Consider the following 19,355-nt stretch of genomic DNA (forward strand, 5'->3'; position numbering starts at 1 on the left):
AACTACTCTCCCTCTTTGAAAAATGCAGGTTATGTAAGTGGACACTTTTACAGGAGTAAAACTAATTCACAAAAAAAAAAAAAAAACTTGATAACAAATTATAGCCATCAATCATTAACTGCAAAATATTCCAAATTATAATATTAAAAGAAGAATTTCAGAATTAAAACAATTGGAACAGTAGTACTTAAATATTTTTCATACTTTTGTATTCATCCAAGAAAAATTATTCCATAGCAATCATATATATCTGCTTTATTAAGCAAATGGTTTAAATATATGTTTATAAAAAATACTAAACAATGAAGTTTGCGCCACTTGTGAATGTTCCATATGATTCAGAACTGCTAGCACAAGATAAAAAATTTCTATATATTTTTACATACAATATGACATAAACTGTACACATGAAATGACCTAATAGCAGGAAAAAATAGTTTTCATATTACTTGATCACTGTAAATGACAAGGGTAAATTATTTACAATCCAATTCCCAGAAGCTTTACAATAAATAACCACAACAATAAATGCTGTAAAAAGAAACTGTGCACAAACGTTTTTTATCACTTAGTCTAGCACAGGAAATTTTAAAACACAGTTTAAAATGTTATGCATTCTTATTTCCTATCATGAAAATTTAGATTTCTTTTTATCACTTCTCTTTTTCGAATGTCTTACTTTCTTAATATAACACTCTACAAGATATTTGACTTTCACAGGGTTAATTTCACCAGACTTGTTATGACATATCTGGAAGGAAAAACGAAAAACATAAATTATCTTGCATAAGCATATTATTCCAACAAAACTACCAATACAAAATTAAAATATGCACACGTTGCAAATAGATTAAAAAAGGTCAAATTTTAATATCAATCAAAATTAATAAATGTAAAGAAAAATCTAATAAATTTGACTATGACATAGTCTTAGGCTTCCCAATAAGCCTTGCATACCAATGCATTCCTGTCACACATGATATACATTCATATATATTAAGATTGATTACAGCACCCTCTGTCGATGATGCAGAAATTTGTTAAAGCATGCATTTTAATTTATTCAGTAGACCACAATATTCAGTTTTATTTAAGATATAAGTTAATAAATTCATAAAAGCTATTTCCCTTTTAAAACTTGAGCCTCTACCCTTGCCATCTTGGTTATCGTTTAAATTTTTAACTTTTATTTTCTCGATATTCTTAGTACTTAACAAACTTTTGATGATATATTATTAGACAGCACATAAAAAAAGTAGAAAATAAAGAGGTAACTTTATTAGGGTAGGGAAAATAAAGCTTGATAAATTAATAAAATAATGGGATTTGTAGTTTTGAATAAGTTATTTAAACATGTTTTTTTTTTTTTTTTAATATTTCTAAAATTTTAATCTTATTGAACTGATGAAAAGCGATTTGCACGAGGTTAAAAATTTCCTTTAACATTAATTGCATAAAAATAAACGTAATTACCAAAAATCTAATAACTATTTGCTATTTAAATATCTTTAAAAAACTGTTGAATACAAACTTGTTTGGCAGACTTTGTGAGAAAAAACTAATAGAGACTCTAAAATACTGAATGCTTTTATCTCTAATTCTGAGTGGATGACAGACTTATATTATACATGTATCGAAAGATACTGCCAAATTAGAGTAAAAATCTATCAGCAGTTTATTTGTAAAAATTAAATAAAAAGAATTAAAAGCATATTTAGAATTTTGCCACCTTGCCTTCACTCCTTCGACAGTAGAGTCTGGTCGGGAGAGGAAGGACCCCGTAAGATTAATAATTTGCAAAGATTAAATTGTTTATAGTAGGTAAACCATTCAATTTGAGCCTACCCACGAAAAACTGGTAAGTTTAAACTTCCATAAATTTATTAAAATAAATTATAACCTAATCACAGGCTGAAATTAAAAACATTGGGAACAATTAGTAAAAGAAACAAACTTTTTACACTCTTGCTTTTTCAGTCATATTACAAGTAACTCAACTTTGCAGCATATTAAAAATACAATAGTAGTAACACTCTTTAATAGAACTCTAGAATTTAAAAGATTTTTTATATAAAACTGTAGAAATATATTATTAAAATTTAAAAACTTTATTCTAATAAAATTTACTTACTTTGGGAACAGCTCTTCTAAGAATATCTTTGTATTCTTCTTTATTTACATCTCTTGATTTATAAAAAGGTTTCAATGCTAATTTTACTTCCTCTATTACACGCTCCTGCCGGTTCAGTTTCTTTAAAAACTACACAAATACAAACAAAATTTTAGACAATCTGTCACATGAAAAATATAAAAAAGTTAATGACAATTTACTGCAAATTGACAATGTTACAGCAAATTAATGAAAGAAGTGACTATTAATACAGGGCTGAAAAGAATAGAAGCGCTAGTTCACTCCTTTGAAGAAACTCCCGCCACGCCAAACCTCCGACTTTCGCATGTAACGTCACGTTGTCGCAAAGCTTGCGTTCTTTTACTTTAAGAACGAAGCGTTCGGTCTAACTAGTTTCAACTAATATTGGAGCATTCCTTTTTGTGACACATTTCAAGACACTCTTTGTTTCCTATAATGATTTTTCTCTGTTTTGTGAAGTGAATTACAAAAATTTAAAATTATTTGTGAAATGCCAGTTTGCACGATTGCAACTTACAAAAATTCTGATAAAAACACAAAAGGAAAAAATATAATTTTCCACGTGCCCCCTAAAGTAAATGAACAACTATGCAAAGAATGGATTAAACGTTACAAACGAAATGACACAGTTAATATAGAACAGCAATACGTTTATTCTATCTTTAAGAACTTTTATAAAAGTTCACCATCTAAATAGAAACCGCCTCGTTACTTCAAAAAGCAAGGCAGGCGAAAAAATTAAAAGATGAATAAGGTCAAAGAAAATTAAAACGTAAATAAAATATATAGTATATAGTTAAAATTCTCCTAATTTCATAACATATTTTTTAATGTTGTTATTCTAAATATTTATGATTTTTTAAAAATTATATTATCTTAAATTTAAATATCTATAAGCAATTGTAAAATTTCTAATGTCATTATGAACCTAAATTATTATTTTTTTTCAGTAATTAGCGTTTAAGGTTGATGTTTCCTAATGATTGAGTATGAACAAATTGCTATTAACGGCATATTTCAAAATCATGATTCTAAATTTAACCCAGGGTTTCCGCTACGGTAGCTTTTTTCGCAAAATGCGAAAAGACCCCTCAAAAATGCTAAAATTAAACAAAGCATTTTCGCATTTTTGCTAAAGAATTTTACTAAATTTCATTAAAAAAAAAAGCTTCCGCGAAAAACCATGACGCTAACATCCATGAAAAAAACTTGATCAAACAAGAAGGATTGATCAGACAAGATTTTATATACCAATGATGTGTCTGAACAGTACCCATTAATAACTTCTGTTATAGAGTATTGTGCAACAATACCAATACACACTGTTGACTGTGAAAGGGGCTTTAGCTGCCTTAATTTGATTAAAACTAATATTCGAAACAGGTTGTTAATCAACCATGTAAACAATTTGTTAATGATTAATATTGAGGGCCCTGAAAGTGCAGTTAACTTTCAAGAAGCATTTGTAAAATGGGCAAACATGAAAGAAAGGAAGATTGTTAATTATAAACCAAAATGTTTTGATAAATAATAAATGTGTTTTTTTAGTTATAGGTATTCTTTTTGATATTCTTGTACATTAAGCTATTCTTTGTCAGATATCTTACAGTACTTGTTTGATACAAAGTAATTTTATAAGCCTAATGGCATTTTAGCATTTTGCTAAAACTTTTTTTCAGATTTTAGCTTTGTTGCTAATGAATTTTTAGACTCAGCTTAAACCCTGATTTAACCCAACTATTGTTATCAAAGAATATGCAGACAATAAAACTGTCGATATATGCTTTAATTTTTCTTAATAATTGAAGTTTAAACTGAACTTTTTAAAATAAAATATTTATAGTGTGATATTCGCCAACTAGTAAAATATTTTTATAAGTTTAAAATGGTATTTTTATTCATATAATGGCCAAGAAAGTTTTTTGAATCATGTTTATGAACGAAATAATGTAAAGTTTGAAATCTAATAACCACAAAAAGTCTAACTTATTTTTACGGAGAGAAAGATGCAAAGTTATCATATTATCTTTGCTAGCGATCTCCAAGATCTGTGTATCAGTGACGTCATGAGGAGGGAAATTGTAGCTTCAGCTCTAAGAGCGGAATGAACTAGCCCTTCTATTCTCTTTAGCCCTGCTATTAATAAGCATGTTAAAGATTAGTATAAATATTAATTTATTAAAAAAAAATGTATTTCGTAGTCTCAGAAGACACCAGGGATGGTGCATGGACATGTAAATAACAAAGTGGAGATGTAAACTTAGAAAACTATATTTTATACTATTACTACATTCTTATAAGACTTAGAATTACTGCAGAGGTTAAAAAGTTTTCATATTTAAAAAAAAGTATTTAATTAAAGAATTTAAAAATTAAATAAATAATAAATATAGTTTAGTTGTTACAGTATTTAAAATTAAACTCTATAACAATATAAATTAAATAGAGATAAATAGACATTTTGCACAATAAATAATGTTAATGAAAGACTTCAAGTTCTCATAAAGTAATATTTTTGGTGATTTTGATAACTCTTTCCCTTATCCACAAGCAAGAATAGGTAAATAATGTGTATACAACATGTAAACGTGCAAATAGCATGTAAATGTAATGAAAATATATGTAATAACAATGTAATATTAACAGGGTGCATAGTCAAATCTTTTAACAAAAAATAAGCACCTTTTAAGTACTTTTTAAGCACTCAAAAAGTATTTTTAAGCATGATATACATTAACAAAATGCAAAATAATTTTCAAGTCTTTACACCACCATCATGATAAAATAACCAATTTCTGACAAAAAAATCTTTTTTTGATTATATTAGCCACCATAAAAAAAGATCGAAATATTTTTCGGTTCGATATCACAGGGTGGAAAATGAAGCCTGAAATAGAGAATATCTTGCAAAATGCAGTAGAATTGCACATGAGAGTGCTAGAATCTCACCGAACCTAGCTCAGTAAACTCACATGCGGACTCGTAAGTATTTTCATCAAACATGTAAAATGATTGGCGCTTTTGTACGCTATGGACCGACGGGATGCCGAAATAGACTGTGGTTGAATGAATTGTGAAAACGTTGAATAGAACAATGTGAAAAGCACGCTATTGCTTAATACGTGACGAAAATTGACACGGTAAAGAATAGAAATCTCATTTTCGAAAAGGGAAAATTAAGCATTTTTAAAAACACCCAATATAAAAAGCACTTTTACAGGCTTTTAAAAAAACGGAAATCAAAAATAAGCACTTTTTAAAAACGCTATGCACCATGATTAAAATGTAATAAAAATTTGTAGCTTATGTTATTTAATTAAAGTTTATGTAAACAATTTTATGAAGTCTCTTTTTCAAAATCAATTCAGATAATTGCATATACAAATGAAGTGGATTTGATTGCTAGAACAAATAATGATTTGAAGGATGCATTCACCTAACTTTAAATGTCAGCTAAAAAATTTATTATTAAAAAACAAACAAATATAAGATGGTTACTAGAGATAGAACAATGTAACCCTACTTTGAAATTGACACAAATATATTTGAAACCATACAAAACTTCTTTTATCTGGGTTCTGCAATTGGCTTTGATAACAGCATAAAAGTTAAAACCACACTATCAACAGATATTGAAATGACTTAGACCAACATACATAAAAGATATATCCATTACAGCTCAAACCTATTATATTCCCAGCCCTGACTTATTATTATACAAAAACGGACAAATTGGAAGATATTTTTATTCATTCACCCTTTCTAATGTCACTAATTACCAAACCTTAACTTTTTAATTTGTAAAATTTTAAAAAAGGAGGATCAGCTGGTATGCATAGCAATTACATTTACAGACAGCTACTTTGCGGGGGGAAAAAACACTCAGAATAACTTTTGACCAGATCTTCACATATTAGAACTCAATGTTAATGATTTAAAGATATGTCCTCAAATATGATAATTAGTGCAGATAAAATTTTAAGTTACAAAGTTGGACACAAAAACATACTTTCTCTGAATAAGATACTTTTATTCTAATGTATTTGGATTCTTTACTTTACAAATATGGGATGAGAAATGTGGTTCGAATAGTTTGCTCAGAAGAGAGGTCAAAAGTTGTTAATGTTAATTTTACTTTTTGTACATCTCGCCATATCTTGAGAATTAAGTGAATCAAAAACATTTTCACACAATAACTTTTAACTGTTATTTTTTGATATTTTATTTAATAAAGGTTGAAAAACATTTAATTGTAAAGTATGCAACTTTTTATGACAAATACAAAATGTGAATGAAATCAGTTGCATTGTTCTCAAGAAATCAATTTTATAAATATTTGACTTTTTTAACATTTGATATCTCAAATAACATTTGATGAGCTACCTAAAATATGGTTTGTATCAATTCATTAATTAGCATATTTAAGGTCAGCCTTTTGACCCCTTAAATCCCAGTACATGAGAATTAGAATATTAGGTTATTTGGCATGTTTTTTTTGTTTTTCATTATGCATGTTGATACAACAGTGTAACCTGACAAGCTGATCATCTATTTACAGAGACCCCCACCAGGGGGAGAGGTGGGCGCACGATGCGCCCACTTAAAGCTTGGGGGGGAATTTTTACACTAAATAAAACGAATAGTTTGGGGGAGAATTTAGAATTTGCCCAAGATCTTGGGGGCGATGGGGGCTACTGTCTATTTACAACCTCTATTATTAAGAAAACAAAAGGGAGAAAAATGTAACCTAATTATCTATCTTATATGTTGATTTATATCACTAACATACTCGCATACTGAATTTATTCCAAGATCCACTGGATAACTTACTTTTTAATAGTAGTTTAATCAATGTAAGTGTAAGGTTGAACCTTTTTTCATCAAAGGTTTAATTTTGAAGTAAATATATAAAAAGAACATCAAAATATATTATGAAAAAATGTTCAAATAAAGAAACAAAATAATTTTAGAACAAATAAACATGAAGTGCAAAATTTAAAAAAAAAGCAACAAAAAAAAAAGTGTAAAAGGCATTCTTTTTTTATCTATGTTCTTCAACAAATATAATTTTATATGAATTAAATATAATCTTAAGAGAATAAATATTTTATACTGAAATTCTTATTTAAACATAAGGAGTTTTTTTAAAGAAAAAACTTTTGAAAATTTTTTACTGCTATTCAAGACGTTCTTTGTAACCTTAAGGATAACACAGACTTCAAATTACAATTATAACACTTTAATAGAACATTTTCTTTTCTTTAGAAGGTATGTAGTAATGAGTTCAAACACAAAACTTTAATAACAAAAAGCCATACTATTTAACTAACTTGCGATAAAATTAATTTTCAAAATTCATACGTATTTATTATACAAAAAATATTTAAAAGAGAACTTACCTTCTCTTTAACTTGCATCTCTACAGCAGAACTTGGAAGTTCATCTAAAATTTTCAATTGTGAGTCCTCCAATTTTAAGATTTTTTCAGCAATTTTTTGCTCTTTGCGAGCTTTCTTGTTTTTCTCTATTTGCATTTTTACAGAATGCTTTGATTTAGAGTCTGTTCTGTGATCATGCTTGGATTTTTTAGACGAGGATTCATTAGTACCTTTTGACCCTGAGCGTGATTTTGAACGTTCATGTTTTGATACAGATTCGTGAGGCCGTTTTTCAGAAGTCCTGATATCAGCAGAAAACAGAGTATCAAAAATGTCTCCAGTTTCTTTTGGAGTTGATGGCAGAGGAGAACCTGTGGGAGAATAATCATTTACACTATCAACAGAACAGTCACCTGGTGAGTATGGTGAATCTACATCCATATCAATAACCTCATTCTTTTCTCCAGGAGTAGGAGGTTTAGAAGGCTGTTCTGATTTTTGATTGGAGCTTACTGGTATAGTTTGGCAATGAGAAAGCATTTGTGTAATGGACATAACATGAGGTTTATTATTGCTAATATTTTGATTTGGCATAAGCGGAACTTGATTTGGTGCTAAAAACCTGTTGCTTTGTTGATTGGTAATATTGCTAGGAAGACTGACAGGCAGGTTTTGAGTTGTAAATGGTAATGGCGATTGATGATTTGCTAAAGCTGCACATAAATTAGGTGGAAGGTGAGGAAGGGGAGGTAACTGCAATTGTGGTATATTGAGGTTATGAGCAATACCCAGGTTCTGAAGAATCGAATTGGGTGGTAATGGGGGTTGAACATTTAGTTGAGGGTGTCTAATTTGAGAAATTAAACTAATGGCTGATGGTGGTGGCGGAGGTGGCGGCACTGAAGTCATATGAGGAATGTTAGGGGGGTTGGGTGGTGGTGGCAGAGAGGTATCTGTATGTATAAAATTTCCAGAAATTACAGGAGGCATGTGATTTGTAGCTAAAATATTAGAGCCATTTACTTGAAAACTCAAAGTTCTAGGGGGCAGTAAAGAGGAGATGTTAGCTTGAGATGAATGAGACAAGAAACTTGGAGGCGGCAGTAGCATACCAGTAAAAGCAAGTGAACTTGGTGTTTGAGTTTCAACAGTAACTGGTTGAGCAGTGCTGGAAACTATAGGAGGAGTTTGGTTATGAAGAACACTATGAGACTCTTCATGAACAACATCAGTTGGCTCAGGTTCAGGTGGCAAAGGAGGCAGTTCAGGGGAAGGAGGAGGTTTAGGATTTGATGATGGTAGGGGTGGTGGTGCAGGAAAGGATGGAGATGGACTTTTTGTGGGCTCACATGGATCATAACTGTCATTATCAGCAGGAGACGGAGGTGATGGTGATCGAGGGGATCTTCTTTTTGAGATAAAAGTATCTTCTTCTTTGGAAAATTTATCAATTAATTCTTCAGATACAGTAGACTTTGCTTCCATTTCAATGGTTCCATCCTTTGCTTCTTGATTTGCAAGATCATCAGTACTATTTGAACTGTTACTGAAATTATCTGCATCATTAACTGATCCAACAGAATCATTGTCATCATCATGATGGGACTCTTCATCTGACTTATCAGAAGCAATAGAATTGTTACCATCAGGATCATCACCACCTTGCCAATAGCTCTCGCTAACTGACAATACTTGGGTAGGTCTTTCCGGTGGGGTAACAGGTCTTTTAACTGACATGCCATCTAATGAAGATTTTTTATCTGAACTTTTAGATTTGCTCCTTAAATCTTCATTCAAATTTGCATCTTTATCAAGATCTTCCTTAGTTAATATCTGATCCGCTGAGTTTACTTCAAGTGCTTCTGAAGTGGATACATCTTTGGGAGAGGAATTACGATTAAAACTGACATTAATGATAATGCTATCACCTTTTGCAAATATTTCTTTGGACTCTATTGAAGTCATCTCAGAATAGGCATTCCTTTCAGTTTCCCTTTTGCGCTGATGAAGTTCTTTTTCAAGTTTTGGATCTTTCTTATCTTTTGTCTTTGATTTCTCTTTTCGGTCTTTTTGTTCAACTACAATTTTCAACTTGTCATCAATTTTACGCACCTCTCTTTGTTTGTCAATGAAACTCTCATGAGGATGTGTGTGCTTATGTTTTTCACGGGAATGATCTTTAGAAGCTTTGATATTATCATCCTTACGATCCTTTCGTTTGTTTTTGTGTTCTTTATCTTTAGATTTAGTTTTTTCATAGATTGCTCTTTCAAATCTCTCTTCTTTATCATACCTGGAATCTCTTTCATACCTATTATCATCTTTTATTTTTTCTCTTTCTTTATCATATTTTGATTCTTCTTTAGAATGTCTACTCTTATCATGTTTATCTTTTCTATCTTTGGAATGCTTTTCTTTAGGATGCCTATCTTTATGATCCTTGTGGTATTTCTTTTTATCCCGATCAGAATAATCCCAGTCTTCTTTACTTTTATCATTTTTCCGAGAACGTGATTCATTTTTAGATTTTTCTGAACCTTTCTTTTTATCTTCACGTCTGCGATCACTGCTTTTACTGTCAGTCCTCCTATTATTATCAAAGTTCTTTCGTTCTTTATTTCTAGATTCTCTTTCTCGATACAATAATCTTTCATCTTTAGGTCTGCCATCACGGTAGCTTCTTTCACGTGTATGTTTTGAAAGTCTTTTCCAACTAACATCACCAGCTCCCAAATCAACTCTACTCAATACACTTGTACGCTTGTTATCAAACGAGGGTGGTTCTTGAACGTTATCCTTATCGCGATTTCTTTTTAATTTAGGAATTCTAGGCAAATCTGAAATGCTCATTCGTGGAGCACGTTCCACATAATCACTAGTATCATCATAATAACGATCTCTCTTTCTTCTTTCAGTCTCTCTGGCAGGTTTGTCTTCAATTATTTCCCCTTCTTCTTGATCTTCAAATACCTGATCAGAGAATTTTTTATTATCATCAGAAACATATCGTGAAGAGCTTTCAGTTGCTCCTGAAGTTTTTGTTTGATGATTTCCTTTCCCCTTTTCAGAAGCTGGTTCATCAGGAAATTCATCAAGATCTTCACTACCAGCTTCAGAAATGTCTTCTATTCCTAAATCAACATCTGGATCTTTAACATTATCAGATGCATTATTGTTTACTACATTGTCTTCTTGTTTGCCAGGGGCATCATTTTCATATTCATAATCTGGTGTTCTTGAAAAATCTTGATTAGCATTTTCACAATGAACAGCCTGCATGGGTGAATTTTCTATTTCTCCTTCTAAATTTTCATCTAAACAAGGAGTACTGGCATCCTCAAAAGACTCACAATCTTCATATTCATTGTCAGATTTGACAGTCTCGTCATTAGAAATGTTTATTGTTTCTGTAGTGACAGTGCCAGTAACCCCCTGAGAAGGTGGAGGATTTGAATCAGTGATATCTTCAACATCACTTTCATCGTCATCATTCTGCTGTCTATTTGAAAAATTAAAACTTGATTCATTATCAACACTTACGTTTTGATTTGAGTTAACTTGATTATCTCCATCACTATCATCATTCTTATGTTTTGAGGAATTGGGGCTAGGTTGTGTTTCATTTAAAGAATTTTCATCCATATATTCACCAACTTCATTCTGAGAATTTTCATCAGTGCATTCTCCTGTCTCCCCTTGCTCAATATGTTGTTCACTATTTTTAAAATTAAAAGTAGCACCGCTTCCAACTTGTGAATCACGGCAGTTTGAGTCATTGGAATCTCCACCATCTTCTGGCTCACTTCTATCTGCATTTTGCTGATTGCTGGAAAAGCTGAAATGGGAATTGTTTTCACTTTGGGAGATAGCACACTCTTCTGGTAGAATTCTTCTGTCATTCCTAGAAGAATGAGCAGAACTAGAATTAGAGTTAGCACCAGGCTGGGAGTTTTCATTCAAGTCCACATGACGGATTTCATTACGATCATTGGCAACACAAAAATTATACTTTTTATGTTTATAAGGTTGCTCAGTATGAGAAGTGGAATCACTGACATTTGAAGTATTTTCTTGAAACTCATCTACTTCCATTTGAGACATAGAATCATTAGTATTGTCATTGGTGCAACTATTTAGAGCTTCAGGAGTATTTTTCCCAACAGGTTCTAATGCAGAGTTATCATTTTCACAGAAATCATTTTCATTACAAATGCTATTTTCACACTGAGTAAGAGACTTAGGAGATGACTTTACGCTGCATGAATTGCTACCATAGCCTTGGTAGCTTTTTCTAGTAGAATCCACAGAATTTTCCTCATCTTGCACTTCCATATCACTCTCTTGATTTTCTTCATCGCTACAAGATTCATTCATTTGTGTATTTTGAGTCTGAGTGTCATGTTTTTTACCACTCTCTTCACAGGAACTTCTTTTTAATGAGATTCTACCGGTATACTTATCATAATTTTTATTTAAAATTGGAGAACTAGATTGATCACAATCAATATCAACTTGATAAGAAGCTCTAGCATTTGCATCACCTGCCACATTATTGATTTTGGAACATGCAAATCCCTGAGGTTCAGTTATTCTCTCACTTTCTTCTTCAGCTGGCATGTCTTCATCGATCACTAGCTCATTGTCAGTTGAGTCACTTACATCATTAGTGTCACTCTGCTGAGATTCTTCCACACATTTATATGAAATCTTAACTGGTTCAACTTGATCAGACAAAGAGTTATCTTCTTCTCCAACAGATTCAATATCACTGTAAATATCTACTTCATCTTCACTATGGTGGCTTTTATTATCTTTATTTGAGTCTTGTGTTTTTTTCATGTCATCAGAGGTAGATGTACAACAAAAACTCTTAGGACCAGTAGGAGAATTAGGCTCATTGTTATATCGTTCATTACCTCCTCCACCAAATGCAGATCCTGACAGGATACACTCATCATAACTTAAAGGTCGCTCCCTAGGAGCAGATGATGAGCTACAAGAGTAATTCTGCCTAGGTGTCTCACCATATTTGGAGTTGCTTTGAGTGGAATGTAGAGGGATTTGCTTCCCAACTGCCTTGTTAATGTATGGAGATACCGCATTATCACTAAAGAAGGATGAATTAGCAAATGGACTTTCACTTTCACTGTTTTCTCCAGAAACAGATAAAGGGAACATTGAATCTAAATTGAGAAGTGTTCTTGTTTTAATGCTTGAATTACGTAATACGGAACCATCTCTAGAAACAGTTAGGACATCCGGACTATGCAGGAGACTCTGGCTTTGAAGAATACTACCAACAACATCGAAATTATCTGCTGTAGGAGAGGAAGGCAACCTGAAATATAAAATAATGTAATAATAGTATAAAATATATAAGATTAAGCATCCTAAATAAACACTAATTTCATAAACTTATAATTACAAGAATAATTAACAATCAGCTGAAAATCAAAGATTATATGAAATAACTGATAAAATATACTATTACAATCTATTTATATATGTAGTGATAATAACGAAAGAATGTTTTAAAGTTTTAACTATGATACTTGAAATAATCAAATATTATATTCAATGAAAACTTATTCATAACACATTAATGAAAATCACCAAAATCAAGTTTATTTTATGCTTTTATAGCACAATTTTTAATAAGATGTTCTTATTTCAACAAAGAAACATTTAATACTGGACAAAAGAAGAAAAATATTTGCATATGCAAATTTTTGTTTCGTACCTAAAATCACTATAGCCTTCATCAGAATCCATTGTATAGTGACTTTGAGAGTTAGTAGTAGCTGCAGTAGTGGCAGATGTAAGTAATCTTTGATTTCTGGCCCTGTATAATTCATTCCTGCGTTTAGTACTCATTAAGGGACATCTTGATTTTGTTCCATTTGTTACAACCTGATTCTAAAAAAAACATACATAACTTTTCAGCATATGTTTACATTTTTCTAAACATTTCAAAACAAAACATTTGAAAGTATGAGATAAAGTATATAAAGTCTGATTGATCCATTAATACCTAGTCTGCATGCTTCTAAAAATGTACTAAGCCCTTGGGAATTCCCTTTTTTATTGACTTAAATTATTTTTATATACAGTTATAATTGTGATTTAAATTATAATTCTGAATTATCTATGGACTCCGCAATAAGTTCATTATAAACAGTTGTTAACCATATTCAAATTCTTTGAAAAGTTATTTTTTGAAAATGACAATAGTATTCATGTTAGTAGTGATTACAATAGTAAATAATTTGTTTGTAAATAATGAATTGATTTGGATTATAAGAGCTTACCGATTTGCATATCAAAAGTTAGTAAAGAATCCAGGATTTCCTATTCCCAATTCTCTTCTGGGGAAATTTTTTTTTTTTTTAAATAAAAGGATGTTTTGGAAAAGGTTTGTGCTACTTATCAACTTGTTTGTCTTAGGTTAAATATGAAGCAAGAGTAAGACTGGACATAACGTCATAATGATATGTCCCATCACTTGCAACAGCAAAAATCCAAAGGAAATGAAGTTAAATACCTCTATGAACCAATTACAAATTTTTCAACTGTCCACTATAAGTACATGAAAGAAGGTTTGTTAGATAGAAGTTCAGGAGGGACCAATAAAAAGTTCACTACAATCGAGTGTTGACTGTATCCCCGGCTCATTATAGCAGTGTTTGACTGGATTTATTTCACTTAAATTTTCAGTAAGCACATTACATTTTTTCAAATATTTTAAATAAAAATATAATATCAAATTTCAATTTTCTTTAAATGGGGGAAAACAAATTTACAAACAAAAAACAGCACTTTATAAGGTTTTCTGATCATTTTTATAATGGTTTAGTAATACTTTTTACAAGCATTTTTTCAAAAAGCATTCTACACATTTTATCACTAGTGCTCACAAATATATTTTTTGACTATGATAAAGATAGTCAACTTTTATCATTTAAAGAGTCCAAATTTTTTGGCGTTTATTTTTCCCTTTCACTGTATGAAATTTTTTTTCTTCGTAAAACATAAAATATTAAATATCACATGCTTCCAAATATTTTACAGTTAGTGGTACTCTTTATTCATTTAAAAATAATATACTTTATATCTCATTTTGGCAAGCGTCTCACATTTTTGATACACAAAATTAAAAAGAGCAAATTTAATTAAGGTGGCAAACAACATACAAGCAGTATATAAAATAGAACAGTATAAGTATACTTATACAATTAAAATTTGTATCCACATACTTGATATAATCGAGTATTGGCAGATCGATGATCTAATTCTTCATCAGAGGACTCTGACGTTGATAGAATACTCCGGACAAGAGATTTTTGATAGAGAAAGCGCTGTGAGAGCAAAAAGTCAAATTACACATAAAAAGTATTGTGTCAGTTAATTTTGTTTCAGAATTCAGAAAATAAAAAACAAACAATTTATTGTACATGTTTATTACCTGGCGCACTCTAGCATATTCCCTTGTTGAATGTGGGCTACGTAGAGCCTGTGGCATTGCTGGTTGAGAAATTCTACTACGGGGAAATGTCCGAGAATTGCTAAAACGACGTTTAATGCTCTGTAGCACCCGATGAAAATCCAGCAAACATTTATCTACAAAAGAAAAAATTGATTAATGTAGTCACATTTTTATTAAGCTATTCTCTTCTTCTTTTTTTTTTCAATGACAGGAATAAATGTATTAGGTTATGCTAGAGAGAGAGAGATAACTAGTAAATTATCTTTTAAAAAATACTTTTTTAATTACTTGATAAGAAGACTTTTTTTGTGTTACAATTGGCAAAAATATTTAACTGATCATTGGTAAAAAACAAAATAAATCATAATTATTAATTCATAAATAATGACAGATTTATATTTTTACATATGCAAAACTAAATTAGATCACATTATGATCTTTAATCCTTTCATTGTCATTCCAGACTTTTTTGAACTTTAAGTGCCAGGCTTTCCTACATTAAAAAAAAAAGTTTCTCCTTTTTATTTAATAGAAAAATAGAGTGAAATAGAGGATTACAGTACAATTTGGCCGAGGTAAATGTTTGTAGGGTTTAAATTGATTGTTCTAATATTATATCCTAACCACTTTCTTTTATAGTTTGGCTGATCTTTGCTCTAATAATTTTTTAAGACCCAGTTTAATTTTTTAAATGAAATTCTCCTATATTGCAATACATGACTATTTTTGTTGCATGAATAATTAGAAAAAAACCTTATTCAAAACACCTTTTAACAAACACTTATAGTCAAAAATGTACATTTATTGCATTTGTAAAAATTTTAACAAATGCATAAATTAAAAAATGCTGGTTAATGAAATAAAATGTGATTCTAGATCAAAATAAAAAATACTTCAACAATAAAGGCATAGTTCAATTTCTTAAAACTTGTCAAAAGTGTAGTTTTTATAACACTTAAAAAAGGTAAGCATAATCTATTCTGTAGGAAAAAATGCATAGGTACAACCAATAAATGAGGTAGAATTTAAGGCAAAAATAATAATAAAAATAACAAAAAGAAAAAAATGGAAAACTTACCTCTGATTCGAATGTAGTTCTCACATGTAGGACATTGCCAAAAGTCCATATGAGGATTACAAAGAGTTCTGATGCATGCATAATGATAAAACTTTTGACATTCATGGCACAATAAGAGAGACTCATCACCTTCCTCTTCATTACACACTTCACAAAAATTTGCTTGACTTTCAGTATTAGATTCTGATTCTAGTTCAGAATTGTAGGGAAGTTCAGAATTGTTAACAAATATCTGAAAAGAAATAACTTAGAAGTTAAATATTTTTTATTAATCAAGACCATATAAGTCTTATTAAAGGTACAAAAACAACAGCTCCATTCAATTCATAATTATTTTACTAAAAAGTTTACCATCAAAGAAAGTTTCATCTGGAACTGAATTTTCCAGAATAGTGAAAAAACTCTGTGAAATAGGGTGGATTAAATGCAGAATTTAATGGTTTAACACAAAGATCTTTAATACTCATTGCAATGAAATCAAAGAGTATAAACCAAAGCTTATTCTTTTTAGGGTTTAAAGTCATCTGTAGGCCCTTTGATCCTAGTAACTAGGATCAAAGGGCACACAGACAAAAGGAATTGATGTAAGAGAATTTATGAAACAGTTCCTTGCAAACAGACGTGAACACACATACAATCTTTCTGCCATAAGGCAGCGTGTAAAAGTTCCATGTGACTCTGCTTAAGAGGAAATAATGTTAGTAACTTCAGCATCATAGATATCTACCACTTCCAGGGAAGAAAACTTGCATCATTCATTGAAGGGCAGCACTTGTTGTCTTTAAACTCTTTCTAAGATTTTGGAGAAATCCCCCGATATTTACAGAATCAATAAATTTCTCGATAATTCCCGGTTTTCCCTCTCGCTGGACACCCTGTAGTTACACACCTAGATATTAAAAATAACAGGCTCTATTCATGTCAATTCCAAAGATAGCATCCCTAAAGATCTTTAATTTCAGCAGTTATTTAATTGCCTTTTTAGTAGATTCTAATGATTTCATTTGAATTTTAGTTTTTTTTTTGTGACATTATGACTCTCAAATTTTGAATGATGACGATTCTACCCTAAATAAATGTTTTTTCCCTCCGGCAGTTATAAGATATTTATTTTCAGCTGAAAAAACTATGATATCGCAATTTTGTTTTATCTATGTATCAGTCTAATGCAAGATATGAGACAATATAAATTTAAATCTCCTAATAAGATTAAAACCGCTCTTTTTCCTCTGCAAGTTTCAAAATTTTTATATATGTGATAGTAATTTAAAAAAAAGGACTTTAATAAATTATTTTGAACAAATTACCTAATAATATACATGATTTCCTTCCTTTTTTTTTCAATATGGACATTATTATTTTTTTGTCATATCATACAGCAAACACAGAATGAAATAGACACTTTGGCTTACAAAAGAGCACTCGCGAAAGAATGCAACAAGCTATGCTAAAGCTTAAGACTACTAAATAAAAGAAATAAATCTTAAACAAAGAAGATTCTCACCTTTTTAATTATTTTTTCTTCTTTGTGGTGACGAATCAATATTATGTTGAACTTCAATCTATCGATCGGACAAGTGTTGACATTCTAAAAAACAATTACATTTTAAAACATTTAAATGAAGTTAAAAAAAACTTTGTACAGAAAAAATATACTTTAAGCTTTTCTTTCTTATTCAGACTTGCTTTTATAAGATAAATAATAATGAAAAATAACCAAAAAAATATTAATGATACCTTGGCCCATTCTTGCAAGCACTCAAGGCAAAATACATGATCACAGGTCTCAGGAGTAGCTATGTCTTGTCCTAGAAATTTACTGAGGCATATTGCACATTTCTCAGATTGTTCATTGTCACTTAAATCAGTAGAGGCTTCAGCACCTTCATAAATTTATAAGTTAAAGGCATAAAAATTTTTTTTTTTTTAAAAACTGAATCATATAAAATTATAATAACAATAAGAAAAATATTAAACTCTAATTTGAATTTATTTTAAAACACACTTTATTCCAAAGGAAAAATCAGGACATTTAATGAGCCAGTATACATATATCAGATGACTTTTTTAGAAATAAAGCAAATGGCAAAAAAAAAAAAAAAAAAAAAATTTATAAGCTTTCCTAAGTGTAATAAGAAAAAAATTTATCACAAAAGAATAATAAAATATACTTCAGCAGAGCCTTGATCGATTGTTTCTCAAAGACCCTTTAATTGCGAACGTAGCTACGGGAAAACAATAAATGCCAGTTAATATAAAATGTTGCCTTCAAAATATATGAAAAGTAATGTAATCTTACCTACAAGATTTGTTAGTGCATTTGTTCAAACAGGGTGTTTAGCAGGTCCAGAGAAGGAAAAAAAAAAATTCCTCTGAACTAGTTCTTGAGTCCTTTTTACGCAGCATTTTACTCTTCATTTTTTTTACTAATACTTTTTTATTTATAAAAATTATTAATGTTATTTTATTTAATGTATTTTACATTGGTCAAATATAAAAAAGCTAAAATTTTTTGATAGACTAACGACCAATAACACGTTTCTTTATTGAGTAAAAAGTCAATGACATGTCTTTCGTAAGCATGATACATTATTTAATATATATAAAAAAAATTGTGTGCTAAAACAGTTATAAATCTGTAGTATTGCTATTTTTATATGCACTATGACTTTCTACATAGAGCAATCTGGCGATAAAAATTCAACTATGTTCAAAAACAGATTCAGAAAATTACATAATAGTTTTAAATTTACATCTCTTCTTTAGATTTTCTCAAAATTAAACAATGTCCAAAGAAGAATATTTAAAAAAAATATTAACTTACATTATAATACATCCTTCCTTCCAAAAAAATCTATACTATTATTTACATAAAAGTGGCTTTTTATTCCCTCTTCAAATTTCAATACAATTAAAAATTTTAAAAAAAGTATGCAGTTTTAATGCACTATAAATCAAGAATAACTTGAAATTTTGTTCAATACATTCTAAGATGTTCTATGCATGACAAATTAGTCACACGACACACATGGAGCCAGTAATCCAGAGAAAGTAAATAAGCAATATGCTGGCTTTAGGGAAACAGAATCACAAATTCACAGAGCAACATGTAGGACGACATTTCCATAAATTTCTGATTCTGAGGAGTTCAATACCAGGGATGAGAGTAGTCAGAAAGTAACAAAGAGGAAATCCAAATATATATATATAAACAAAAATTTGACAAAAAAAGTGCGATTTTTAAACTTGTAAACCATGTGATTA

The 19,355-nt window shown here is 30.1% G+C and overlaps 1 protein-coding gene across 3 annotated transcripts in view; it reads right to left on the bottom strand.

Annotated features, from left to right (window-relative positions):
- Positions 1 to 240: 240 nt before the first annotated feature.
- The window catches only part of LOC107451712 (uncharacterized), a 30,753-nt gene continuing 11,638 nt past the window's right edge, over positions 241 to 19,355 (bottom strand). For all 3 annotated transcript variants that reach the window (XM_043053707.3, XM_043053713.3, XM_087153343.1), the window contains exons 3-11: positions 17,829 to 17,974; positions 17,596 to 17,679; positions 16,092 to 16,323; positions 14,993 to 15,147; positions 14,784 to 14,885; positions 13,271 to 13,446; positions 7,552 to 12,868; positions 2,132 to 2,260; positions 241 to 751 (exon numbers count right to left, since the gene is read on the bottom strand). In XM_043053707.3, coding sequence (XP_042909641.2) covers positions 629 to 751; positions 2,132 to 2,260; positions 7,552 to 12,868; positions 13,271 to 13,446; positions 14,784 to 14,885; positions 14,993 to 15,147; positions 16,092 to 16,323; positions 17,596 to 17,679; positions 17,829 to 17,974 — 6,464 coding nt within the window. In that variant the 3' untranslated portion in view covers positions 241 to 628. The remainder of the gene's footprint in view (positions 752 to 2,131; positions 2,261 to 7,551; positions 12,869 to 13,270; positions 13,447 to 14,783; positions 14,886 to 14,992; positions 15,148 to 16,091; positions 16,324 to 17,595; positions 17,680 to 17,828; positions 17,975 to 19,355) is intronic.

The sequence above is a fragment of the Parasteatoda tepidariorum genome, chromosome 10, assembly GCF_982258835.1.
Source record: "Parasteatoda tepidariorum strain Cologne lab strain chromosome 10, Ptep-v5.0, whole genome shotgun sequence".
Lineage (NCBI taxonomy): Eukaryota > Metazoa > Arthropoda > Arachnida > Araneae > Theridiidae > Parasteatoda > Parasteatoda tepidariorum.